This window comes from Cyrtonyx montezumae, unplaced genomic scaffold (assembly GCF_038088225.1).
Source record: "Cyrtonyx montezumae isolate F1298 unplaced genomic scaffold, pur_monq_1.0 scaffold_6, whole genome shotgun sequence".
Lineage (NCBI taxonomy): Eukaryota > Metazoa > Chordata > Aves > Galliformes > Odontophoridae > Cyrtonyx > Cyrtonyx montezumae.
In genome coordinates, this window is record NW_027072067.1 from 1,126,910 (window position 1) to 1,154,545 (window position 27,636).

The 27,636-nt window shown below is 39.5% G+C and overlaps 1 protein-coding gene across 1 annotated transcript; it reads left to right on the forward strand.

Annotated features, from left to right (window-relative positions):
* The first annotated feature begins 987 nt into the window (after positions 1 to 987).
* Positions 988 to 27,587, forward strand: LOC136056923 (inter-alpha-trypsin inhibitor heavy chain H3-like). The gene is made up of 20 exons (XM_065749330.1): positions 988 to 1,077; positions 3,768 to 3,791; positions 4,904 to 5,070; positions 8,109 to 8,213; positions 8,637 to 8,799; positions 9,905 to 10,015; positions 10,641 to 10,766; positions 11,364 to 11,480; positions 13,336 to 13,504; positions 13,811 to 13,936; positions 14,176 to 14,357; positions 17,821 to 18,006; positions 18,613 to 18,752; positions 19,108 to 19,268; positions 21,202 to 21,279; positions 21,889 to 22,002; positions 22,570 to 22,774; positions 25,084 to 25,256; positions 26,924 to 27,035; positions 27,130 to 27,587. The coding sequence occupies exons 1-20, from the start codon at positions 988 to 990 to the stop codon at positions 27,257 to 27,259; spliced, it is 2,679 nt and encodes an 892-aa protein (XP_065605402.1). The 3' UTR covers positions 27,260 to 27,587.
* The last annotated feature ends 49 nt before the right edge of the window (positions 27,588 to 27,636 follow it).

Below are 27,636 nucleotides of genomic sequence, written 5' to 3' on the forward strand. Positions count from 1 at the left end.
CACCTTCAGACAGGCTGGTTTCAGAGGAGCTCCTTGTCGTCTTGACCTGTGTTCCTGCCAAGCCTCGGGAAGCCGGCTGCAGGGAAAACAGAAAACGTCCCAGAGCAGGGGAAAAAGGAGGAGAAAAGAAAGGGAAACAAAACTCCCAAAGGGCACACAGAGAAAAAGGAGCGCAGCCCAACCCCTCCCCTACCGTAGCGGGCACCTGAGCAGCACAGCCCGCCCTGTGGGACCCCGTCTTATGGGGTCTGCTGGTTCATTCACGTGTCTTTCATTTTAATATCTTTTCATGTGCATTTTATATCCTGAAATTTGACATAGCTTACTGTTTACCTCCGATGTTTTATTACTGATAATTTTACCCCCCAGATGCTGAACTTTGTGTTTCATGCAACAGAGGAGATGGAACCAGTTAGGAGATGAGAGAATTAGTGCTGTCGAGATAACAAATAAAGTAAATGAGCCTTGCACCTACAGGCTGAATGGATATGAATTGTGCAAGATGCATGATCTGTGAGTTAGGATGCAAATTTCAGACATCAAAATGAGCAGGAAAACACGAAGTTTCTAGGATAGTCAAGATATGTATCAAGTACTGATGCCTCAGTCAAGTGTCTGAGTGGCATGCAGGATTATAAAAGGTAGTATTTGAAGAGGAATATAAATAGGTTTACAACACTGCAAGGTTTGGTACAGCTGTGGTAAAGCTGAGGCAGTGGCAGCTTTTCAGAAGGTATCAGAAGCAATACAGAAATTGCTGTTGAATTTCCATTTGCAGAAGATCCGTGACTGAAATAGCCTACCAACTCACCATTCCATAAATATTTTGTAGCAGTATTTTATAGATTATACAAATAAAATTTCATTGTTTTTTTTTTCTTCATGTTGAATCCCACTTTTTACACAGGGTTATTTATTAACACTCTGTAAACAAAGTATTATATATTTATTTGTGTCGTTCAGATGAGAATCTTACTTTTATCCAAAATGGAAAGCCACCTATTACTTTGTATTTTATTATTGATTCCTGCCTTTGTATCATCAGATTTTTTGGTAACACATGTCAGAAACATTAAGGTAAGTAATCAACCATGTGTGCTGCTCCCATTCTTCATAGATTATCTTCCTGCTGTTTATCATCACTTTCCAGAGAGCTCATACAGTGCTGCCACCAGATTTCTGTTCTCTGTTATCAGGAAAAAACAGCTCAGACTTGGGTCTTGAAATTTAATTATCCTCAGTTTTGAGTCAGCACTGAAGAAGCTCTCCTCTCTTTTTCAAAGCATCACTTTCCTCTGCTTTCTCTGTCATCACTATGTAATGGTGGAATGTTTTAGAACTTTTATATTCAGATGTGTAAAAGATTCAGTGATGCCATATAACTTATTACAGCACCTGAATGGCAATGACAGTGAAAAATGCCTCCAAAAAGAAGAAATGTAACAGAGATGTAACGTGGCATCCTGATAAACATTTCCATGGTCCAACTGACACAGTAGGATTTTTCTCAAAAGATTTGTGTGCTAGCGTAACATGGAATGTATCTATGTCCCACATTCTGTTTTTGACAGATCTCTGAGTAAGGCAGTGCTTCCTGATATTCTGCCTCATTTTCTTCATTTAAGTTGCAGATCGCTACTCAGTAAATTACTTTCCTCTCTCTCTCAGTAGTATAATCCTGTGGAAATTACAGAGGGCAGATCTCTTCAGGGAGCATTGGTGGTTCGTGGATAGAACAGAGCAAAGCAATTTACAGTCAATTTCTTCTGATGAGGTCATCATCTTTGCTAAGACTTTGAAAATCAGGATAATAATACATCTAACTTTTTGAAAAAATCAGCTTGAGATTTATAGCTGCAAATTAGAAATGCCAAGGATTTATTTAGTTCATATTTAGCCCAATGTATTTTTTCCCTTTCAATTACTATACTAACCGTCATTCTTTGCATGTCTTGCAGTGCTAAAGCCTTCCTAAATGGAAGATGCCAATGGTGTTGTGCTATGTTCCATCTGTATGTGCAGAGCACTACAGAAAAAATAGTTGATTCTCCCAGTTTATGGTATATTTTTTGCAGATATCATTTTACTGAAATGATTGATGAAAGATTGCTGTGTGTTGTAATGGTCTCAGTCCAAATCCTTGTAGTAGCTCTTTTGAGCAGGTAGTTTGCCAGGGATGAGTGGTAAAAGATGGCTGGAAATCTTGTCTGGTACATCAGTGATGATCTTCAAGTTGTAAAAGCTGCTTTTAAAGCCTACAGTCAGATAAACTCAACTGGCAGAGCCAAGTCTGCTGAAAACTGGACAAAAAAATACCCCAAACCTAAGATGCGCATTTACATTTGTCCTTCTTGTACCTGTACAAATAACTATTAAGGGTAGAAATTTTTTTTTTTTTAATAAAACTATTAAAAGCATTCAAAGCATGGGTAGCAATGATATAGTTTTCCTTCTCTGACCCTCTAATTCTGGCAGTAGCAAGACTCCTGCATAGGTCACAAGCAAGTTTCAGAGTTTAGCATAGTTTAGTTGAGCCCTTCTTTCCTCTCTGTGATGATGGAATCTTTAATGTTGTTAATTTGAAAAAAAAAAAAGCCCTATTTTTCCTATACAGTACACAGGGGTTTACATAAATACCTTGTGCAGCCAGAGGTTACTTCAAATTAACTGTACAGTCTTTGCTGAATCTCTTGGTCACACTGTATTATAGTTTCCCAAGCTGTAAAATCAGGGTTTCTTTCAGTAAGTACTGTAATGGGAGCCCCCTTTATTTTTGGAAATCAAATTTCTTTTTTCCTCTATTTTTACATTTAGTAAAGAAAGGATTTGAAGTGTTAGGTTCTCAACACAGGCATTAAAAAAGCCTGCATTGGTTTGTGAAGCAGGGAGATATACACCCAGAAATGACCTGTGTGGCAATAGCAGTTTGATATAAAAATTGCCAGACTCTTATAGAACTTCAGAAACTTTCTTCAAACCCCTGCACTACCATTGATTTTATACAAAGTCCTGGGGAAAATAAATAAATAAATAAAAACAGTTTTCTCTGTCTCAAATTCCAGCCTGTAGAACTCATATGAAATGTGAAAAGTAACAAAAGCCATAAATATGCCCAATATATATATCTGACTTGATATTTCTGCTTCTTTTTCCCTCTGTTTGGTGGAGCATGTAAACATAAAAAGAAAACTTGTAAACTTGTACAAAATGTGACCCATGATGCCCTTGGAACCAGATGAGATAAGGCATTTGCAACCAAGCTTACGGGAATTGAGTTACACAAGCCACTGTTTTAACATGAATTTCCAAGTATGTTTGAAGCCTGTTCTCTGTTTCAGAGCACGATAACACAGAGCTTTTGATATTTGCGCTCTTTCTGAGAATGAGCACATGGAAAAAAAGAGTTCCAACAACTTTCTTTTTTCCCTCCATGCAGCCTTTCAGAGTATGCTCCCTCTCCTCTCTGTGAGCTTGCTAAATTGCCATCTTGTATGTTGTTGTTGGAGTGAGAGGCCAGTTGGGTGCAATGGGCTGAAAGTGCATAAAGATCAGTCTGCCTGATAGTTGGAGTGTTTGTGACTGGAAAAAATATGCAAACCATTTTGTATGCTTTGATATAAAAAACATTTTTCTCCCAAAGGGAAATTAGTTGGAAAAGACAAAATATATACAAAAAGACCCAAAAACAGAAATTCTCAAGGAGTTGTCTAAATGCAGCTTTCCTACCTCAGTCATGTTTTTTGTTTTGTTTTTTTTTCTCTTTACAGAAGCGAAATGCTGATAGTGACTTGGTGAGTACTTTTCTCTTATATGAAGGCTTGGTTCTGGTCAGGCTATGGCAAACGATTCTTAGTGACAAGAATATTCTTACGGTGCTAACAAAACTTTTCTCTGAGTCCATTCTGAGCAAACGGACATTCCTGAGTGCGTGGGACATGGGAGGGAGCTCAGAGCTGCATGGTTTAGGCAGTAGCACTAATAAGAAAGTTATTTTCCAAGTTCAGATGGGGAGTCCTGAACAGAGAAAGAGTGAAAAAGGAATTTTTAACCACGTTATATTTTACTGAATAGCAAAGTGTCGCTAACACTGTTTTTATTTTGTGTTGTAGTTATTTCTAAAGAAGTTAAGAGACTGGATCTCTGAGGCTGATTCCGCTTGGCACATGGGTGCCACTTCAGTGATGCTTAAAATGCTTTGATTTTTGGGGGGTTCTTAATCAACCTGACATATATCAGGCCTAGCACAAAAATCACGAGCTTCTTTGCACTGCTGATTTTGTTGCAGTCAGATCTTGTTATTGCAGAGCTGCCTGAAGACACACATCTGCTGCTACCTATGTTTTCATGTAGTCTCCAGCAGCATTACTCCTGAGCATTCAAAGCAAATAAGCCATGCCCAATTCATTTCATTTTCTCAAACAGGAATGAACCACAGTTGTGAGAAAATTGAGGATTATTAAATTGAAATTTGAAATCCATCTGGAACTGGTTCGATCTATTTTTATACAAGATGACTCCTTCCATCCCTGCTCTGGGAGTCAGCCACTCGTGATAATGGCAGTTGTGAGTGCAGTGAGGCTGTAGCATGTTTGTGCTGACTGACTAACCAAAACAAAAGTCTCAGTCTCAGTAGAGAGAAAAAGCAGTTCCTACAGTTGCAACACCTTTGTAAGGTAGCAATATTTTGTTAAAGAGGCTGTGGTTATGACTCATAGAAATAACTGTGTCATTTCTGTACACACCCAAGGAAACATCGCTATGCCCCAGGTTTTATGATTAGATCTTCCTGTTTCACTTTGGAATGTAGAATCTCCTGCAGTCCTTTCTTTCTGTAAAATCATGGCTGATTAATACAGACATTAGTATAACAGCTATCTCTCTTCTTTCGTTTTTCAATGTACAGGTTGTCAATGGGATAGAAATCTATAGAATGAAAATTGATAGTAAAATAACTTCCCGATTTGCCCACAATCTCATCACCAGTCGAGCAGTCAATCGTGGAAATGTACACAAAGAAGTCTTCTTCGATGTTGAGCTCCCTAAGACAGCCTTCATTACGAACTTCAGCATGTGTGTAATTTTTATAATATTCTTAGAGTAACCAAACCAAAAAGGTTGAATTTTACTTTGCTGTTTGGTAGATTTCTAAATGCATCTTGAGCAATTTTCTGGTACTGTTAACTTCACATTCAAGATACTTGGGGGTGGGCAAAAACTGGTATATCCATAGAAAAAGTGACTGAATTTTTTTGTTTGTTTGTTTTGTTATAGTGGACCTTAGGGAATGGGAGATTCCCTCAATGGATCCAGTTGTCTTTCCAAAAATATCACTTATTTTACTCTGCTGTTCTCAAACCCCAAAAGTTCCATTAATTTCTATGACGGCATTATAGCTTAATTTATTTCTTCATTTTAAAATGGTGTTCAAATGAGAGATAGGAAATAGAGGAAATTGTTCCTTACATTTGTATCTTTAGTTGCAATTTTCAGACCTTCATTAGGTTTCAGCTTGAACATCTTCATCTCAGCTAATCACACTATGCCTGTGTTATAGTCAGTGAAACAGATACTTTTAGGGCACAATTGCTCTAAGTTAGCTAGAACTTTGGCTTCAGGATGAGATTCATCTCCTATGAGAGATGCTTGTTTATTAGTGAGTAGTTGGTGGATGAAATTTTCAGCTATAGACACCTGCATTGAACAGATGAGTCTCATCCAGAGAGTTATCCTGCTGTGACATGAGATGAGATGAGATGAGATGAGATGAGATGAGATGAGATGAGATGAGATGAGATGAGATGAGATGAGATGAGATGAGATGAGATGATGATCAAGCTGCTAAAGTGCAGGAATATGGCAGGTGTAAGTAGTGTTCCTATGAGCCCAGTTTTGATCTAATTCATTTTCAAGGAAAAAATTACTTCCGATTCTCTTCAATACTAAGCACAGAGCTCTTCATTCTAGGTAAAGGCCCTGGAAAGACTAGTTCATTTGTGCTTCATTACAAGTGCTCAATCTTGGCAATTCCAAGTTCCTGAAAATGCTCTTGAGCAAACCAATTAATAAACAGAGGAATGACTGTAATAACTTTTCATGTATCAGTGCAAGCCAGTCAGCTATACATTTACAGGCACTTTTGTAGAAAAAGAGAGTCTATGTCCTCTGGAAGATGGGTCAGGCTACTTGGGGTGACTACAGAGAACTGGCCAAGATCTGCAGGCAGAAAATTAGAAATGCTAAAGCCCAGCTTGAAATTAGGCTGGCTACTGCTGTAAAGGAGAACAGGAAACCCTTTTACAAATATATTAACAGCAGGAGAAAAACTAAGGAAAATTTCCCTCCTTTACTCAACGAGGCAGGCAATATAACCACAGATGATAAGGAAAAGGCTGAGGTCCTCAATGCCTTCTTCACATCTGTCTTTAATAGACAGGACAGTTATCCACACGGTACTTGCCCTGACCTGGAAGTCCGGGATGGGGTGCATAATGCACCCCCTGTGATTCAAGCAGAGATGGTCAGAGATCTACTCCTCCATCTGAACTGCCACAAGTCCATGGGGCCAGATGGGATCCACCCAAGGGTGCTGAGGGAGCTAGCAGAGGTGATTGCCGAGCCACTTTCTGCCATCTATCAGCAGTCCTGGTTATCTGGAGAGGTCCCACAAGATTGGAGGCTTGCCGATGTGACTCCCATCTACAAGAAAGGCCGTAAGGAAGACCCGGGGAACTACAGGCCTGTCAGCCTGACCTCGGTATCAGGGAAAGTTATGGAACAGATGATCTTGAGGGAAATCACACGACACATGCATGGCAATAAAGGGATCAGACCCAGCCAGCACAGGTTCACCAGGGGCAGGTCGTGCTTGTCCAACCTCATCTCCTTCTATGACTGGGTGACCAGACAGGTAGATGAGGGAAAGGCTGTTGATGTAGTCTACCTGGACTTCAGCAAGGCCTTTGACACGGTCTCCCACAGTATTCTCCTAAGGAAACTGGCAGCCCGTGGTGTGGACAGGTTCACTCTTCTCTGGGTGGAGAACTGGCTGGAAGGCCGTGCCCAGAGGGTAGTGGTTAATGGAGTTAAGTCCAGCTGGCGTCCTGTTATGAGTGGTGTCCCCCAAGGGTCAGTTTTGGGGCCCATCTTGTTTAATATCTTTATTGATGACCTAGACGAGGGAATTGAGTGTACCCTCAGTAAGTTTGCAGATGACACAAAGTTGGGAGGATGTGTCAAACTGCCTGAGGGTAGGGAGGCCCTTCAGAGGGATTTGGATAGGCTGAACAGCTGGGCTGAGCAAAATGGGATGAGGTTCAATAAGACCAAGTGCCGGGTCCTGCACTTTGGCCACAATAACCCCATGCAATGCTATAGGCTTGGGGCAGAATGGCTTGAAGAATGGAGAGAGGAAAAGGACCTGTGGGTGTTGGTTGATGCTCGGCTCAACATGAGCCGGCAGTGTGCCCAGGTGGCCAAGAAGGCCAACAGCATCCTGGCCTGTATTAGAAATAGTGTAGCCAGCAGGAGCAGGGAGGTGATCATCCCCCTGTACTCAGCTCTGGTACGGCCGCACCTCGAGTACTGTGTTCAGTTTTGGGCCCCTCACTACAAGAAGGACATTGAGGCCCTGGAACATGTTCAGAGAAGGGCAACAAAACTGGTGAGGGGTCTGGAGCACAAGTCTTATGAGGAGCGGCTGAGGGAGCTGGGATTGTTTAGTCTGGAGAAGAGGAGGCTCAGAGGAGACCTTATTGCACTCTACCACTTCCTGAAGGGGGGTTGTGGTGAGGAGGGGGTGGGCCTCTTCTCCCTGATAAATAACGACAGGACGAGAGGGAATGGCCACAAGTTGCGCCGGGGAAGATTTAGATTAGACCTGAGGAAGCATTTCTTTTCTGAAAGAGTGGTCAGGCACTGGGATGGCCTGCCTAGGGAGGTGGTTGAGGCACCATCCCTAGCGCTGTTCAAGAAGCGTTTAGATGAGGTGCTAAAGGATTTAATTTAGTAGTTGGGTAGAGATAGTGATAGGAGGATGGTTGGACTAGATGATCTTATAGGTCCTTTCCAACCTTATGAACTTATGAACTTATGAACTTTTTCACCTGCAGGACAATTGATGGCATCACTTATCCTGGAAATATAAAAGAAAAGGAAGCTGCCAAACAGCAGTATGAGAAAGCTGTTTCAAAGGGACAGACTGCTGGTCTTGTCAAGTAAGAATGATATCTGGTGTGGCTTCCATGCTGCCAACCTTTAGCAAATTGTGAGATTTGTAAGATCTTGTTCCATCATATTTCTGAAAATTTGTTTTTTTTTTACAGGATGAAAGAGCAACTATCATTTATTTAGAGTTATTTTTAGCATAAATTATAAAGAAGGAAATACAATTTCTGACAGGTGATATCTGCAATTCAGGAAAGAATGTTTCTGCATCTTTCACTTAACTGTGTTTGACCATTTCCTGGATAAAGCTCACTGGAAAATTTGAATAAATTCTGTATTGATTATGACTTTAGCAACAGATCACAATTCCCATTTTTGTTTTACTCCTTTTTGAAGATTATACTCCACCAACCAAATCCAAACAAAAAATATTGAGAAAGAGAGTAATTTTTTTCTTTCCCACTTAAACATAGGGCTTCAGGAAGGAAAACGGAAAAATTCACTGTTTCAGTCAACATCGCAGCAGGCAGTAAAGTCACTTTTGAACTCACATATGAGGAACTACTGAAGAGACACTTCGGAAAATATGAGATGTTCATCAAAGTAAAACCGAAGCAGCTTGTCAAAGATTTTGAGGTAGATTGCAAATTGAATACTATAGCTTAAGAGATCATGAGATGCTATACATATGTCGAAAGTGGAGTACCGTGATAATTCCCACTGGCCTACAGATGAAACATTTTTTCTCTGAAAGAGTGGTCAGGCACTGGGATGGCCTGCCTAGGGAGGTGGTTGAGGCACCATCCCTAGCGCTGTTCAAGAAGCGTTTAGATGAGGTGCTAAGGGATTTGGTTTAGTAGCTTAGTGGGTAGGGATGGTGTTAGGAGGATGGTTGGACTAGATGATCTTGTAGGTCCTTTCCAACCTAATGTACCTATGAACCTATGAACTAAAAGCTCCAATATTTCTAATGAACCTTGGGGGGTAGGGGGGAGGGGGTTGCCCACCAATATGCTTTACTGCAGGCTCTTATTTGTAAGCTTCTGAGTTAGCTCAGCTACTAAGCCTCGAAAAGAAATTACATACAGAAATCTGAAAAGCTTTTAAGATATCTTGGAGCAAAATAGCTTTTATAAATTCCTTAATACCATAAACTATGCCTTTCTCACATAAATATGTTCTCACTATAAAAATATGTCATGCTAAATTACAGTGATACATGTATAGCATTCTAGAACACTGTGGCTTTTATGTGCTAAAACTTGTCTTTGATCACTCCCATCTGCTTTGTTAAAACTCAGCTTTACCCAGAAAATACAGTGTAAAAGTCATTACAAAACTCAGTATCTGCATGTTTATAAAGCATTGTTCCAAACATACTACTAAGATAAAAAGCAAACTGAAATATACCAAAGTTATATTCGAAGTTGGCCATGCCTCATAACTGATGACTGAATTATAATTTTGAAAGACTTAAGTATTTATTTCAGATTTTACAAAATTCCAATAACCATCCCACTAACCATTTCTGTAGAACTTCGATGTGTTTCTAATTTTGCTTTTAATCCCTATGTAGAAAAAGATATGTTGGACTGCTGTTATTAATTACAAAAGTAAATTTGTTTTTCTTTTAAGAAAATCCCTCCTTCATATCCATTATTTCCTTCTGATCATCCTGTAAATGTCTAAGTTGATATATTATGGGATAGCCAGTAGAAACAATTTTCAATTCATATTTCAGATTGAAGTAAACATCTTTGAGCCACAAGGTATCATTGAGCTGGAAGCAGAAGGAACATTCATCACCAATGATCTGCAAAATGTCATTAAAAAAACTTTATCAGATGAAAAGGTACAATAACACATTCCATATTTTACTCACGATGTTTATAACTGAGATAGTATCAGCGTAGAATGTGCTGTAGTGATGAAAGAGAGAATAAAAATAGGGAAAATAAAAACTTCTCTGTGCAAAGTGACACTGAATTCCAAGCTAGCAAGCTGAAGGCCATAACCATGCAGTTGAGAAGACACCTGAAGCTACTGGCATGGAACTGTACCCTTGTCCCACTGTAGTACTTGGAAGCCTGGATACCAACCGGACTATTTCCTGTGGAAGAATGAAGTCAATAACAAGTAGTTTTTTCATGTATGAAGGTGTTAGAAGTCCTAACACACAGACTTATCAACAGCCTTATTGAAAGTATCATTCAGAGTGGAGGACTGGAAGGAAGATGGAACTAAGGAAGATAAGGAAGAAAACATCTGAGGGAAGATCTAGACAGCAAATTCTATTAGTTATTTATCAATATATAAATCAATAAACATGAATACAAACTAATACATAGTCGTATAAAACAGGTTATCCTTATGTCTGTGAATCTAAATATACTAGTTTTACAAAATTACAAACTTTGTGTTCTGTAGAAAGTTTTCAGCTGTTAAGATTCAGATCTAAAGAAGTTTCTTCTTTTCAGGGGCATATCTGTTTCAAGCCAACTCTTGATCAACAGCGAACCTGTGAAAATTGCTCACAGTCACTCTTGGATGGAGATTTTACTGTTAAATATGATGTGAAGAGAACAACTCCAGATAATTTGCAGGTAATTTTGCAGATTAATAGCTGACAGTTTTGCACTGTTGAATAGGCTTATCTTTCTCAGATAAATGTCAAGGAGAAGTGATAGCCAGTTTTTCTATAAAGGTCAGGAAGCCAACTATGACAGCACAGCTTCACCAGCCAACAGCCCAGTCCCCAGAATACCTAAGCAAGGCAGACCCAGAAATGGTATTCAAATTCAGCCAAGTCCTGGTCGTCAGGCAAATTTGTCAGGATGAGGCATTCCAAGTTATGATGTGAAGTCAGACTACAGAGTGAGTTCTAAATTGTTGAGGTCCATGGGAATATGGAAGCAGGCATAGCTGTGACATCGCTAGAGACAGGTGTAAATCAAACAGGCTCAGGCTTGAACTTAAATGAGTCTCCTGGGCTCATGGATGGAGGTGAGACTGGTAAGCATTTGTTAGTTTACTTGGGGGCTAGGGACTAAATCAGAGTACTTCTTTTTTTTAAGCATTTGTTAGTTTACTCAGGAGCTAGAGACTAAATCAGAGTACTTCCTTTTTTTATCAGTGTTATCTTTGTAATAACACTAAAGCTAATGTTTTGCTGACGCCCTATGTCCTTTTTTTTTTTTTAGATTGTCAATGGCTACTTTGTGCACTTCTTTGCACCAACGAATCTTCCAAAGTTGCCCAAGAATGTTATTTTTGTAATAGATATTAGTGGCTCAATGAGTGGAAGAGAAATAGAACAGGTAAGTTATTACATTACTTTAGAGTCTCGGTGGAAGATCCTCTGTCATGATGGAAAGGACACGATAACTTAGGGTGCCTCTGACATGGTCCCACGTAACATCCTTTTCTCCAAATTGGAAACATACGGATTTGATGGGTGGACAGTTCAACGAATGGGGAACGGCTTACAAGATTGTTAGTACAGAGTGGTGGTCAGTGGCTGAATGTCCAGATGGAAATCAATGGCAAGTGGCATCTCTTGGGGGACAGTACTGGGACTGGTGTACTCCTACACCTTCATCAGTGACATTGACAGTGGGATCAAGTGCACTCTCAGCAGTTTGCAGATGATCCCAAACTATGTGGTGCAGTCAACATACCTAGGGGATGAGAAGCCATCCAAAGAGACCTAGACAGGCTTGAGCAGTGGGCCTAGGTGATCCTCATGAGGTTCAACAAATCCAAGTGCAAGGTCTCGCACCTGGGCTAACACTACCAATACAAACCTGGGAATGAAAGGATGGAGCACAGCCATACTGGAAAGGACTTTTGGGTACTGGTGAATGGCAAGCTGAACATGAGCCAGCAATGTGCCCTCACAGCCCAGAAAGCCAAACGTATCCTGGTCAGCATCCAAAGCAGCATGGTCAGCAAGTCAGGAATGTGATCCTGACCCTCTACTCTGTTCTGGAGAGTACGGCATCCAGAAGTGGAGTCCTCATAGCAGGAGAGATGTGGACATGCTGGAGCACGTCCAGTGGAGAACCATAAAAATAATCCAAGGGATGGAACACCTCGCCTATGAGGACAGTCTGGGTGCTGGGGCTGTTCACCCTGGATAAGGTTCTGATAGTGGCCTTTCAGTTTTTAAAGGGGCTGTAAGAGAGAAGAAAAAGGACTCTTCAGCAGGGTTTGTTATGACAGGACAAGGGGAAATTGTTTCAAACTAAAAATGGGGAGATTTAGGTAGAATGTAAAAAGGAGTTTTTTATGATAAGGATGCTGAGCACTGGCACAAGTTACCTAGAGATGTGGTGGATGGTGTATCCTTGGAGGCATTCAAGGTCAGGCTGGAGGGAGCACTAAGTACTTGATCTAGATGTAGATGTCCCTGTTAATTGCAGAAGAGTTGGACTGGATGATCTTTAAGCATTTATTCCAACTGAAAAGATTCTATTATTCTATTATTCTAAGCTATATGAGATGCTTTTATGCTTTTATGCTGTGGCTTCACAAATGCTCAGTGCTGTAAAAACTAGCTTGAAGTCTTGCTGTAGAATAAAACTCTATACATTTAGGTTATCTTTTACTTACTTAGAAATGTTACTATTTCAAAACTTTCAGAATATCAACATTTTCCAAGAGATCTCTCAGATGTACTGACCAGTTTCAAAATTAAAAATAATATAGTGAGTACTATGTCCATCATTATCTATATTGTTCATTCCCTTTCCTTTTTTTTTTTTCTTTGCAGCTCTTTTTGTAGCTGGGACTATTCAAACTTAATGGTCAGATCTTTCAAATTTTGGTGCCTCATCAAAATATCCACACTTGCTTCTGAACTTTTCCACAAACCTGTAGCTACCTTATTTTCCAGCATTTTAATTTTGCCATGCCAACAATCTATGATGTAAGATTTGATGTTTCTCTCAGCTACAAAATTTTACCAGATATAATTGCAACTGGATAACTTCATTAGAGTTACTTTGAAATAGACACAGGAACTCTCAAGGATGGAACAAGCTGAGAATATTTGCACAATTCCCTGTGTAAAAGGAACAAAGGAAAAGGCACTGGAGAGATTAGTTATGTCAAAGCCGCAAGCACCCATTTCTTTAAAGTTGAAAAATAAATTTAAATCTCTTTATTTTACAGACAAGAGAAGCACTTCTAAAAATCTTAGATGATATTAAAGAAGATGACCACTTCAATTTCATACTGTTTGGTAGTGATGTACACACCTGGAAAGACACATTAATCAAAGCCACTCCTGAAAATTTGGATGAAGCAAGAGAGTTTGTTCGGAGCATTAATACTGAAGGCTGTGAGTACTTGACTTGACTTGCCAGTAAGTTGTTGAATATGTTAATTCTCCAATTCAATCTGAGAACACAATGCTACCAGTTTAAAAAAAATAAAATACTAATGGGACACTACTAAGCTTGAAATCAATGCAGCAGATGATGTGTTTTTATCTTTATTTTTCCAAAGCTCAGTTATTTTTGTATCTAAACATCCCCTTGGTAGCACACTCAAACTTTTCATCGTCATACTGTAATCAGGTTTTGTCAGATTTCCATGTCCATTGTTTTTAATGTATTTAAATCAGATTTCTATGTCTGCCTTACAGTGACAAATTTATATGGTGGTATAATGAAAGGAATTGATATGCTGAATGCTGCTCATGAAGGAAACTTTGTGCCCAAGAGAAGTGCTTCAATAATTATCATGTTAACAGACGGCCAACCAAATGTAGGTAAGTTTGTGTTGGGAGAAATAACAGAATGAAATAACTAACAAAAATCACTCAGCTAAAATAGGCCATCATCTTTTGACTTCTGCTTTTTTCTTTTGAATTATTGACATGCTACTACACTAGTATCATGTGACTGAACAAACCTTTGATAATGCCTCATAAGAAATCCGAACACTACTAACCACATTTCATTTTATCTGCTTATGAAGAAAACTCAACCTTTTTCTGGTTTAATGTAGGCATATCAAATACTCAGGACATTCAGACACATGTGAAAAAGGCCATTGAAGGAAAATATACTTTATACAATCTCGGTTTTGGATATGGTGTTGATTACAACTTCTTGGAGAAGATGGCACTGGAAAATAAAGGATTGGCCCGTCGGATTTATCCTGATTCTGATTCAGCTTTACAACTCCAGGTATAGTAATTACAACTTAAATTAGATGAGAAATGTATTAATTCAGATTAAGTATACAGAGTTGTTTGGGGTTTTTTTTATTTTTAAATAAAAAAAGCAGAAAGCGTGCTCTGGTACCGAGAGAGTCAAGTATGCTGTAGTCAGAATACTGAATCATAGAATTATAGAATCTTAGAATCACAAGGTTGGAAAGGACCTACAAGATCAGCTAGTCCAACCGTCCACCCATTACCATTGCTACTGCAAGCTACTAGATACTACCATATATTGTAGCTCCTCATCCTGAAGCCTCTTGAACACTGCCAGGGATGGTGACTCCACCACCTCCCTGGGCAGGCCATTCCAGTGCCTGACCACTCTGAGAGAAAAGGTTTTTCCTTATATCCAATCTAAACCTCTTCTGGCACAACTTGTGGCCATTTCCTTGGGTCCTGTTTGTTGCCTGGGAGAAGAGGCCGAACTCCTCCTCATCACAACTTCCCTTCAGGAAGTTGGAGAGTGCAGTGAGGTCTTCCATGAGCCTCCTCTTCTCCATACTGATCAATCCCAGCTCCCTCAGCCGCTCATCATAAGACTTGTGCGCCAGACCCCTCACCAGTTTTGTTGTCCTTCTGTCCCACTCTAATTTATAGGAGGGAGAAGAGGTTCTTTTTAATGTAAGTGCACTCGATGGCAAGATTAATAGACAATGGGTCAAATGCTAGCCCAACCAGTTTATTACAAATCATAGTTGCTTAGGGATATGGGGAAGGGAAGATGAGCAATAGAAAAGAGATAAAAACAGCAAGAAATTTTGGTAGAAAGCAAGAGGGATATAACCACCACCGTGGATCCAGAAAGGATCATAGTAGGTCCACTGATCTCAGGAACTTGTCTGGTCACTGCAGGGGATGGGAGAAAGCCAGGAAGCTTCGCAACAAGCAGGTCTCAGAGGGTTCTTCCAAAGAGGTTTTCCCCTCAGGGAATTCTCTGTCAAGGGTTTTTTTTCTTTGTGAGTTCTTTTCCACATTCCTTAGTTTAGTGAAGGCCTTTTATCCCCTCTTTCTCAGGTTTTTTTCTTTTCTCTGTTGGTGTGACATACCAGGCCCAGCAGATAAGCCAGAAGGGAGTAGTGCCTTCGTTGTCATGCACAAGCATTATCGTCTTTTTCAGTGATCAGCTTCTCCAAGCCATACCCCAAAAAAGACTGCTTGCCCCTATTTCTGCTTATCTTTACAAACATAAGCAGAGGCACTGTGGCACAATGACACCCCCCTAAATAATTTACAGTTGTCAGAGTCTTATCACCAGAAAGGCCTCATGAAGCAAGCTTTGACACAAAAAAGGAAAAATAGTTTTTGTCTTTCACACCTTCTCTGGCTATGTTCTAGGTCCTCAGTGTCCTTCTTGTAGTGAGGGACCCAGAACTGAACACAGTACTCGAGGTGCGGCCTCACTAGTGCTGAGTACAGGGGGATGATCACCTCCCTGCTCCTGCTGGCCACACTATTTCTAATGCAGGCCAGGATGCTGTCTGACCTCTTGGGCACCTGGGCACACTGTCGTCTCATGTTCAGCTGAGCATCAACCAAGACCCCCAGATCCCTTTCCTCTTCACAGTCATCCAGCCATTCATCCCCAAGCCTGTAGCATTGCATGGGGTTATTGTGGCCTAAGTGCAGGACCTGGCACTAGGCCTTGTTGAACTTCATCCCACTTACCTCAGCCCAGTGATCCAGCTTATTTAGATCCCTCTGGGGGGCTTCCCTACCCTCAGGCAGATTGACACCACCTCCCAGCTTGGTGTCATCTGCAGACTTATTGAGGGTACACTCAATCCCCTCATCTAGGTCACCAGTAAAGACATTAAACAAGATGGGCCCCAGTATTGCCCCTGGGGAGCACCATTACCATCTGTAACGGGGTTGTCATCTAAACTTAACTTCATTAACTACTACCCATTGGGCACACCTCTCTAGCCAGTTCCTTACCCAAAGAAGGGTATACCTGTCCAGGCTGCAGGCAGCCAGTTTCCTCAGGAGAATACTGTTAGAGACTGTGACAAAAGCTTTGCTGAAGTCTAGGTAGACTGCATCAACAGCCTTTCCCTTGTCTACCAGACTGTTCACCCAGTCATAGAAACAGATGAGGCTCTCCAAGCATAACCTGCCTTTCATGAACCTGTGCTGGCTGGGCCCGATCCCCTGGATGCCACACATGCCGTGTGATCTCACCCAAGATGATTTGCTCCATAACTTTCCCTGGTACTGACATCAGGCTGATAGGCCTGTAGTTCCCCAGATCCTCCTTCTGGCCCTTTTTGTAGATGGGAGTCATATTGGCAAGCCTCCAGGTTCCTCTGGAACCTCTCCAGATAACCAGGAGTGCTGGTAGATGGCCAACAGCAGCTCAGCAATCACCTCTGCCAGCTCCTTCAGCACCCTAGGATGGAGCCTGTCCAGTCCCATTGACTTTTGACAGTCCAGAGGGAGGAGCAGCTCTCTAACTGTCTCCACCTGAATCACTGGGGGTGTATTCTGTATAGCATCCCAGACTTCCAGATCAGGGCGTAAAGTGCTTTGAGGATAGCTGATCTGCCTATTAAAGGCAGATGTGAAGGAGGCATTTAGGACCTCATCCTTCTCCTTATCCTTAGTGGTCACATTCCCTGCTGCATCAAGTAAAGGATTGATTGCATTTAATTTTTTCTTCCTTTCTAAAAAAATGGAGCAGCCATAAAAAGAAGACCCTCGGCTATGAAATAGTGTTCAAAACTTGGCACAAGGTGACACAAGACAGATGTATTCTGAAGGACACCTTGGTGTGTGTGACATTAGATGAGAAAAATTGCTGCAGTCACTATATCTTCCATACCTTACAGATCAGGTTAAAAGAAGAGAAGGCCAACAGAGAGTAAAGGCTCTAGATATTCTGTCTTTAAGGAATTTCTGCAAGCTGACTTATTTAACCATAATTCTAAAGTATTCTGTAGTCCTATAAGACATGAAAAGAGGTAAATGCAGTACCCAATTGGATTTTTTGCTTTTGACATAGAAATGCCATCCATTGGAAAGACTGACGAAATAGTTGTATAGTGGATTTACTTATAAGACTGGTCAAAAACAAATACTTGTCTTGTCTCATGTTATCATTTCAGTCTCTTTAGAGAGCTGGTCTAGAAACTTACTTTATGAAATGGATCTTGGCATCCTTCTTGATTAACATTGATGGAACTCATTGTTCACATCATGTTTTCTTGAGTATTTTTCCTCTGTCTTAGTGAGATTGAAGAGTTGATATGTCCTTCTTTATTTTCATTACCTGTACATATTTAGGCTTTGTACTCTGAGATTTAACTGTATATTTACATGTTTCTTCTAAAATGCATTCTAAATTTTCAGTGGTGAAATAGCACTGGTTACAGATCTGTGAATTAATTAAAGAAAAAATGGTGGTTAAATGATCTTTTTTTATTATCCTACAGGGTTTTTATGATGAGGTGTCCAATCCCATGCTCATAGATGTGGAGTTAAACTACCCAGAAAATGAAATTGTAGATGTAACTAAAAACACTTTTAAGCATTTCTATGATGGCTCTGAGATTGTGGTGGCTGGACGCTTTAGAGATGTCAATCAAAACAGTTTGACAGTAGATGTGAAAGGTGAAGGTGTAAGTATGGATTTCTTTGACTGTTTCCTTGTTAGCAAAGTATCCGTGCTGAAAGAAGGCAAAACTTAAAATATTCACGTGTATGTTTTCACCTCAGTGAGAATATGTATTAATGCATTTGTAAGAAAGTAAGTGCACCAAAGGCATTGTTTTTATAACTTCCTTAGGCAAGTTAACTGTCTAAGTCTGTCAGTTACATATCTGGGTCAATCCAGGGCAACTTTGTGGAGTGTGACTGAATTAGCTTCGCTATCTTAATTTATTTTCTTTACTCTGTAAATATACTACCCAGTTCTTTCAGGAGCCAAATGTTCAGTGCTCATAGGCAGTAGTTTTCATATTAAACATGTTGTTATGTGTTATAAGCATCATAATCAAGATTCTTTAAATCCTGACTCTTCAGATTTGTCATTTGAATTTGGAAAGTGCATTATGTCCGATAGTATACACTACTAACCTTTACAGAAGCTTAAAAATTTCTGGGCTTTGTTGGATCAGAATGTTTTCCAATTTAATAAGATTTTCAGATGTTAAGGTTTTGATTTTGGAAAATTCTGGGAATCCCTGGCTAATTATGATGAGGAGAATTTTCCTTATTCCTAACAGGCTAATGATGCCCTATCATTTACTACACAACAAGATAAAGAGCAAACAGCTAAAGCTTTTCAAGAACAGGAATATATATTTGGAGATTTCATTGAAAGGCTTTGGGCTTACCTCACCATTGAGCAACTCCTGGAAAAACGGTAATTATACCAAGAATCACATCTTCATTGAAACCATTAAGCTGTGTGGGTGGTCCAACTTCTAGGATGTAAAGATGGAATTCAGACCCATTTCCTTGTTTTTACACATTGTCACGCTGAGATGCCAATATGAATGAAGACAGTACGGAAAATCTCCTGATGTGTTCTCCTCCACAATCTCACCATTCATCTTTCAATTAGCATATTAAATAATTTTAAATTATCATTAATGGAAAGCACGGTTTTATCTTTTTAGCTGCAGGAAGATTACTTCACTTTAAAAAGAAGTTCTTAATTCAGAGTTCAACAGGTAATATGGCAGTCATTGATGCTAGAAGTCTCTCCTTGTATTCAGCATTGCAGCTACAGGAGAAGAAAAGGAGAATTTTACAGCTGAAGCCTTGGATCTGTCACTAAAATACAAATTTGTAACACCACTGACATCCATGGTGGTAACAAAGCCAGAAGAAGATGAAAATCAAGCAGAGATTGCCGATAAACCCACTGAAGGTAAAGACATTTTCACAGTTTTATTGAAGTTGCTTTCATGCTCATCTAAAGAAAGGCTTGTGTGGAGCAGTTTTAAACATGGATCAGAAAAATCTGTTTTCTATGCACTGCATAGGTATGGTTTATGCAAAATTATTTTTCTTTCTAAAGCTCATTTCTATCAAACCATCCTCCACTACCAGTTCATACAGGGAAAATACTATAAATTCAAAATCAATGTATTTAAAATTAATATATAAAATATTACATTGCGAAAAAGTAGCATTTCCAACCTCATAATTTAGTTATATTTAATTTTGTTCCCGTTTATAAAGCAAGCAAAGGCGGTGACAGAGCCTGTATTTGAGGTAGAGGCTACAGAAAGAGTTATTAGAGATAAGGGGAATGAACTCACCCCTCCCGGCGGCCGTTCCGGTTGAGGAACGCGGCCGCCTCCCGTTCGAACACTGGCGCGCCGGAAGGAAGGTCCTTTTCTGAATCTCTTTCCAAGAAAATCCTCTTTGTGTGTGGAAGTTATACAGAGTGATAATAGAAGAAATACTCAAAACACAACCACCATGTGGAAAAAGAAAATAATTCTTACACATACTGGAGTCTAGATTTGTAACTGATTTAAAATAATGAAGATATACAGTTGAACCTGACAATTCAACAACAGTTTTATTTATTTTTTAATGTGTTTAATTGTGCAACTGAAACTGTAATTTTCTCTTTTCCTCCTTTTACTTAACAGCTGAAGGTATGTACATTTCTTATTAAATTTACCTATCATTTTTTAACTATTAGAGATAGATTTTTTCCATTACTTAATTTAAAAAAGAAGAATGCAAATATGTGGGAATAGGTGGATAAATCTTACTGACATCCCAGTTATTAAAGTTTGGAATGAAACACACGGAAATTAGAAAAGGAGCAGATTGCCCCAGCCCCTTACAGATCCCTTACAGGACCTTTTGAGAAGTAATAGTTTTGCAAAAAAGTGCACTGTGATTTCTGTCACTGTGCTGAATTAATTCACTGTTTTGTTGCAGTACAAAACCTAAATGAACTGTTGTGACTATTGTTTTCTTTTTAAAAGGTGTGTAGGGATGTATACATAGCTACAAGATTTTGGTGTTGGTTTTAATGATGGGAGGGCAGTGGGAGAGATTTTCTTTTATTCTTTCTAGCCTCTAAAATATTTTTTTGTGTCATTCACAGCTCAGAGTGCCCCAGTGGTTGTTCAGGGTAAGTCATTAGTATGAGTTTTTTAACAAAGGGGCTTCTCTCAAAGGAAACAGTTCAGTGAACTGAAATTACTGGAGTGATGGAAACTGCCTTGTCTGAATTTAGAGCTGTATTTTGGGAACTATGTAAATCAGGAGAGTATGATGTCAGCAAAGATGCTGACATCATTATTCAGCAATTTTCATGAATAAGGAAAGTTTTATTGAAGAGGTCGAGTTATCTACTGATCCTTCAGGTTGCTGGTTGGCAGTGCTGGAAAAGGGAGAGTCAGATTTAAAATTTTGCTCAGATTAGTTTCAATCTTTCTCAATCTTTCCCTTCCTCCCATCACAGTTTTCAGAAGTTTTTGGAAACCCTCACATTGATTCCATTGAAAATAAATGATAAAACCTCAGAGGTTTTAGATGGGTGGTGCTGTTGCACTTCTACCTAGACTTGCTGGTAGACAGTGTAATATCTGAGATATTTGCCTTCCTATGGCTATGTTACTAGGACTCTGTAAACACTCAAAGCAATTTAGATTACTTAATTTTAGATGAGAAAATAAATTCTGTCTCTATCTTAAAGCTTTGTTTGATTCAAAAGGCACACACTGTCATTCCATTTAGTTTAAAAACTAGGATGAAACTAGCAATTTACCTAGCATATTAACTTTCTGACATTTTACATGTACTTTGCATATAGTGTGTAAATATTCAGTTTTGATGTTTTTCTAACTGCTTTTATTTGCCCTCTGCAGCTTCACCAGTACACTATGTACTTTCATCAAATCCTACATGGTATACTAGTGGTAAGTTAATTTTGGGTAGTTTTAATTGTTTCTGTTTAAAAGGAAAGCATAAGTGGGTGTTTAAATAGAACAATTCTTAGAGTTTTTACATAATTTCTTTCCACAGAAACAGCCTTTCTTTTTCCTCTCAGAGGACTTGTACTTCTATTTATTTTAAATATCAATAGATGTTTTAAAATTGTGGAGTCACTGAGGTTGTATATGCTCATTTTCTTAGTCCTCTTCCCACTTACTAGGCTTTGTGATGGTGGCTGTCTATTCCCTACCTTTTCTGTCCTCATTAATAATTTCATCCTCAAAGATAGGCACTCTTAGGTGCCCATTCTTATCCTGCAGTCCATGAACCAAATTTTGCAATGAACAAGGGTCACAGAATAAATGGCACATATCTGGAAATTTATTGGGAAGAAGGTTGTAGTTCACTTTGAAGCAGCTTCCTCGGGACATCATCACTCCCTTTGACAGATGGCTGGACTAAGCTAGGCATATAGCTTGTGCAGGAGCTAGTTCCTTCTGGACCCCAGTATCAGCAGATCCACTACTGCAATTTTAAGTGTTCATGTAGAACTTGTGCATCATTATACAAATACTGGTGACTTGCCTTTACAGTTGATGGAGATCCACACTTCATTATATCAGTGCCACAAAAAGAAGATGCCATTTGTTTCAATATCAATGAAAACCCAGGAGCTGTGTTGAGTTTGATAAATGACCCAGTTACAGGTGAGTTTATCATTTTTAAATACAATAAACAAGGATACTTATATTGACTCTTATTTTTAAAGGCTACTTTTCTCTTTTTATACTGTGTGGACTATTTTTTTTTCTGCAAAGTTAACAGGAGCTCTTATCACTGTTGTTAGGATACTGTTACCACAACTGTTTTCACTTTCTGGAATAAAATGAACTTCTAATTGTTGCTTGAAAACTGTATGGGAATTGAGAGATGTTATTTGTCTCACTAAGTAGGGGCAATAAAATAATCCTCAGTTTGAAATTTCCAGGGAGTACTTGGAAAAGAGATGGGCTATTTGTGCCTCCCACAGAATTTTTGTGGTCTCGGAAATACTGAACATTTATCAATAAGGTGATGGTTGTCATTGCAGATACCTTCAGAACAGCCTCCAGAGCTTTATTCCCTTACTGTACTTTTGCACAAACATGCTTAAGTAATTCTGAACTGTTCAGTTTAGATTTGTTTGGTTGAGATGTAGCTGAAACTACCGTAATGCTCCTTGACCTCAGTTGATTATCTATAAAACAATATTTGATGTTTCATTTTTATATTAGGCATCACAATAAATGGAGAGCTCATTGGTGACAAGAAAGCAAATAATGATGCAAAGATCCAAAATACATATTTTGGAAAACTTGGCATTGCAAACAAGCACCTGGATTTAAAAGTGACAGTAACTCCTGAGAAGATCAACATTCAGAATGAGACTGGAAAGACAACATTCACCTGGCTTCACTCAGTCATGTTGCAACAAGAAGGGTAATGTTTACAGAATTCTATCATCATAGAATCACAGAATGGCCTGGGTTGGAAAAGAACCTCAAAGATCATCTAGTATCAACCCCCTGGCTGTGGGCAGGGTCTCCAACCACTAGAGCAGGCTGCCCAGAGCCACATCCAGCCTTGCCTTGTATGCTGCCAGAGATGGGGCATCCACAACCTCTCTGGGCAACCTATTCCAGTGCATCACCATCCTCTGAGTGAAAAACATCTCCTAACATCCAACCTAAATCGCCCGTTTTATTTAAAACAATTCCGCCTTGTCCTATCACTATCAACCCATGTAAATAGTTGTTTCCCCTCCTGTTTTTATTGTACCTTCAAGTATTGGAAGGCCATAATGAGGTCTCCCTGGAGCCTTCTCCAAGCTAAACAAGCCCAGTTCCCTCAATCATTCCTCATAGGAGAGGTGCTCCAGCCCTCTGATCTTAGTGCCCCTCCTCTGGACCCGTTCCAAGAGCTCCATGTCCTATCTGTACTGGGGGCCCCAGTCCTGGACGCAGTACTGCAGATGAGGCCTCACAAGTGCTGAGTAGAGGGGGACAATCACCTCCTGCTCCCTGCTGCCACATCTTTTTAAACTCATCCCAGGATATAGTTGACCCTCTGGGCTACAAGTGCAGACTGCTGGCTTGTGTCCATGTCCCAAGTTCTCCACAGGGCTGGTCTCCAGGAGTTCATCCCCCAGTCTGTATAAATACATGGGATTGCCCCGGCCCAAGCACAGCACCTTGCCTTCTGAACCTCATTAGGTTCACATGGGCCCACTTCTCCAGTCGGTCCAGGTCCCTCAGGATGGCTTCCCCTCCCTCCAATGTACTGGTGACGCTGCTTATCTTGGTGTCATCTGCAAACTTGCTGAGGGTGCACTCAATTCCATCATTGATGATAAAGATGTTTAAGAGCACCAATCCCAAGACCAACCCCTGGGGGACACCGCTCATGACCAGCCTCCACCCTGACACAGAACCATTAATCACAACCCTTTGGCTGCAGCCAGCCAGCTAGTTCTTATTTCATCAAATGGTCCATCTTTCAAATCCATACCTCTCCAATTTAGAGAGAAGGATGTGCTGAGGGACCGTGTCAAAGGCTTTGCAGAATTTCAGATAGATGACATCCATTGCCCTTTCCCTGTCCACCAGTACTGTCACTCCATCATAGAAGGTCACCAGATTGGTCAAGCAAGATCTGCCTTTGGTGAAGCCATGCTGCTGTCTCGAATCTACCTCACCTCTTAGAATCTACATCAGATTCCTGTTTGTTTTTCACACTTTTCTGGGGGGGTTGATAAAAAATCTACTTTCAAAATAAGTTGCCTGATTGTGCAGAAATACACCGTGATCCAAATAATGCTGGATTCTGCTCTCTACTTTGTTATGTAACTGATGAATGATTGTATTCATTATTTTCTCTTCTCGGAATAAGTAAGTGCAGAATTTGCCCTGATTTTCTATTAGCATGACCAAGCTAAAAACACATTTTATGCTTAATGCAATAATGTCTTCAGCAAACACTGAAGAAATAATTTTAGTCATGGTATCAAGCACAAGCATAATAATGTTTTGCAACAAATTTCCATTTTAAGAAATGGAAATAGTGATATTTATAGAGTAGGTACATTTTGTCATCAGGGATATATCTCATGAGATTTATCTGTTATAGAATCATTTGTACCCATGCAAAAGAAAGCTTAGAAAAAGAAAAGCAGTACCTCCTCTTTTTATTTTCGTTGTGTTTCTCAAAGCATGACACTGAAACAGAAAGAGCACTACAGCGCTGTGATTCATTTAAGATATATATTTTTTTAATGGCAGCTAATTTGATGATAGTTATGAGAAACAAATGAGAAACAAATCTTCTTTATCCTGGTGATAACCTAGGCATTTCAGGAATTGTCTTTTCTGGAGAACAAAGGGAAAAGATCTCAGGTAGTATCCAGGCAAGAAAGCAATGGCTTTATCAATAACATCTTTATTACTGAGCTACACCTCTATCTCACTAACCTATCTGTGATTGATTGTGCTGCCATTGGAATCGTTTTGATAGAAACATCTTTCTGTAAAAGGCTTTTACAGATGTAATTTGATCTGAGTCTTGAACTGTCCATGAGCACACATTGATTCACATAGACCAAACAAAATTCCTTCATATTAAGGCACACCAAGTAATGAATTTATAAAGCCATGTTTGTGTGTTGGACATGTTTTGTTTCTCAGTTTTCCTTTTTTCAGTTGCTGCTAACTCTCAGAAACTTAGTGCCCTAAGTCAATTTTCTTTTTCCACAGTTTAACTGTGATAATTAACAAGAAAAAAGATCTGGTGCTGTCAATGGGCAGCGGCGCATCATTTGTTGTAGTTTTGCACCACGTATGGAAGAAGCATCCTCTCCACAAGGATTTCTTAGGATTGTATACGTTGGAAAGTCATAAACTGTCTGAACAGACCCATGGATTATTAGGTATGAATCCATTCTGCACTGTGAATATGTTTTCTTTCCTTGAGGCTACATGATTTGCAGACACCACCTTGTACTTGGCCTTACTTAAGGGGAGAAAATTGAGATTATGTTGATAGACCATATTAAGATTTCAAAAAAATATTCTAGGCTCAGTTTTTATGTGTGATCTTTTCTTAAATTCTTCTTCTGCTGCTGAAAATGCTAACATCCATTGTTCTCACTGACATCTGCAAGACTTTACTTTGCTAAGTCTATCCACAGATTTTTTCGTAAGTATTACACCATTCCTCCAGTTTCTTGGAGGTTTGTTTTCTTCTTTCAGCTTATCACATTTCAACTAAATAGAAGCACTCTGAGCATGTAGTGTTTGCTGATCAGTTAAAATTTGCTAAACCACAGTTAGTGCCTCCCTTGTAAGAAAATAAATTGTTAAGGTATACACCTTGACTATCATATATGAAAATCAGAGAATGGCTTGTATTGTCTAGAATTTTCCTTCATGTTAGACAACATTACTGTAAAGGAGATAAAGTTGGTAACTGAGAGATGAAACTTGTGACTTCATTGAATCCTGTTTTTAATGAACAGCTGTGAACTTTCTTGCTCAAGAACTTCTTTACGATTAGGGTGATGGAGCACTGGCACAGCTGCACAGGGGGGTTGTGGAGTCTCCTTCTCTGGAGATATTCAAGACCCACCTGGACGCCTACCTGTGCGACCTGGTGTAGGGAACTGCTTTGGCAGGGGGTTGGACTCGATGATCTCTTGAGGTCCCTTCCAACCCCTATGATTCTATGATTCTATGACTCTATGAACTCACTTCAGTCTTGGTGTGCACTTTGAGGTCTGAGCCAACATATCAGTGGAAGAATGTTAGGTTTATCTCTCTTAGGAAATGCTGTAACAAAAAAGAAAGAGAAAAGAATAAGGATGGAATGTTAGTATGCTTTTCTGCTCCTTACGGTAAAGGACTTTGTCAGACACAGAGGTTATTCTGGTGTGGTATTAATTGCAAGTAGAATAGCTAGACAAGGAGAGTTCACCTGATATGTAGGAACTGCCTGTTACAGTTCACTGACTTACACATCTCATCTCTGTTTTCATCATCTTCGAATTTCCCTCTGTACTTTACTGCATAAGTTAAATCTGTGCTCATTACAGAACTCAAGGCACCAACAGCATCCTACGTCATCCCAGACATAGTGAAAGACTCCAAAAGATAATCCTGTCACGAACAGAGAAGCTCCTTAGATATTAGGCTTGTTGTAACTGCAGTCCCATCAAGTTATTTCAGAGATCAGCAAACACATTATTTGATTATAAGAAAGCTGAAGACTTGTAGTATGTCATAAATACAGTTGAGTAGACAGGATGCAACGTGAGGTTACATTAAAGGCTATCTATGAAAGATCAATTTTACCTTGCACTCAGAAGGTGGAACTTACATCCAGGTGATATGCGGAGAATTCCGATTTCTAAAAAGTCATTAATATTGTAGCCATACGTTCAGCTTTGCACAAAGCTTGGTGTTTGCTTATGCATTCAGAACCCTGAGGGAATTTGGAAAACAGCATGGGAATGTAGAAATTCTGGGGGTTTTGTTTGTTTTGTATCTGCCACAGTATGTGCAACATACTTGAAATGTTCATTTTGGCTTCTATTTTTAGGACAGTTTTTCCACCCCATTGACTTTACCATACTTGAAATTCATCCTGGGTCTGATCCCAAGAAACCAGATGCCACAATGATATTTAAAAACAAGGAACTCACAGTAACAAGGTAAAAAAAAAATCCTTAGAAAATACTTAAAAGATTACTTTGTCAATTTGTATTTTCTGCTTTGTTACTTCTGTGGATGTATTTTGCCTTGCAGGGGCTGGCAGAAAGATTACAGAAGAGATCCTGAGCATGGCATTGATATTCCTTGCTGGTTTGTTCATAACAATGGAGCTGGGCTAATAGATGGTGTTCATACAGACTATATTGTTTCCAGTCTGTTTTGAACAACACCTTCTTAAGTCATGGGTACACAGACTATTTTTTTCTGAAATAATAATACTTTTCACTGTTGAAGAAGGGTTAAAAATACATAATCTTGCCATGTTTGACAATGCCAAGATAGAACAGATTCATATCTTGAGAGTGAAACAGCAACTTTGCTTGTGTGCACAGATATCCCTAATCCCCTAACATATCTTTATTTTACTGTATTAACTTACTGTTTTAAAATTATAACCTAGAATTTTACAAAATTATAAGAAAAACATTCTTCCAATTTTTAATTAATAGCTGAATGTCAGGAGCAATTTAAATAAAAGCATCAACATTTAATGGCTTGTTCTGTAATTCCAGTGTCTGTCAGTTTTAATGCCTGCTTCCC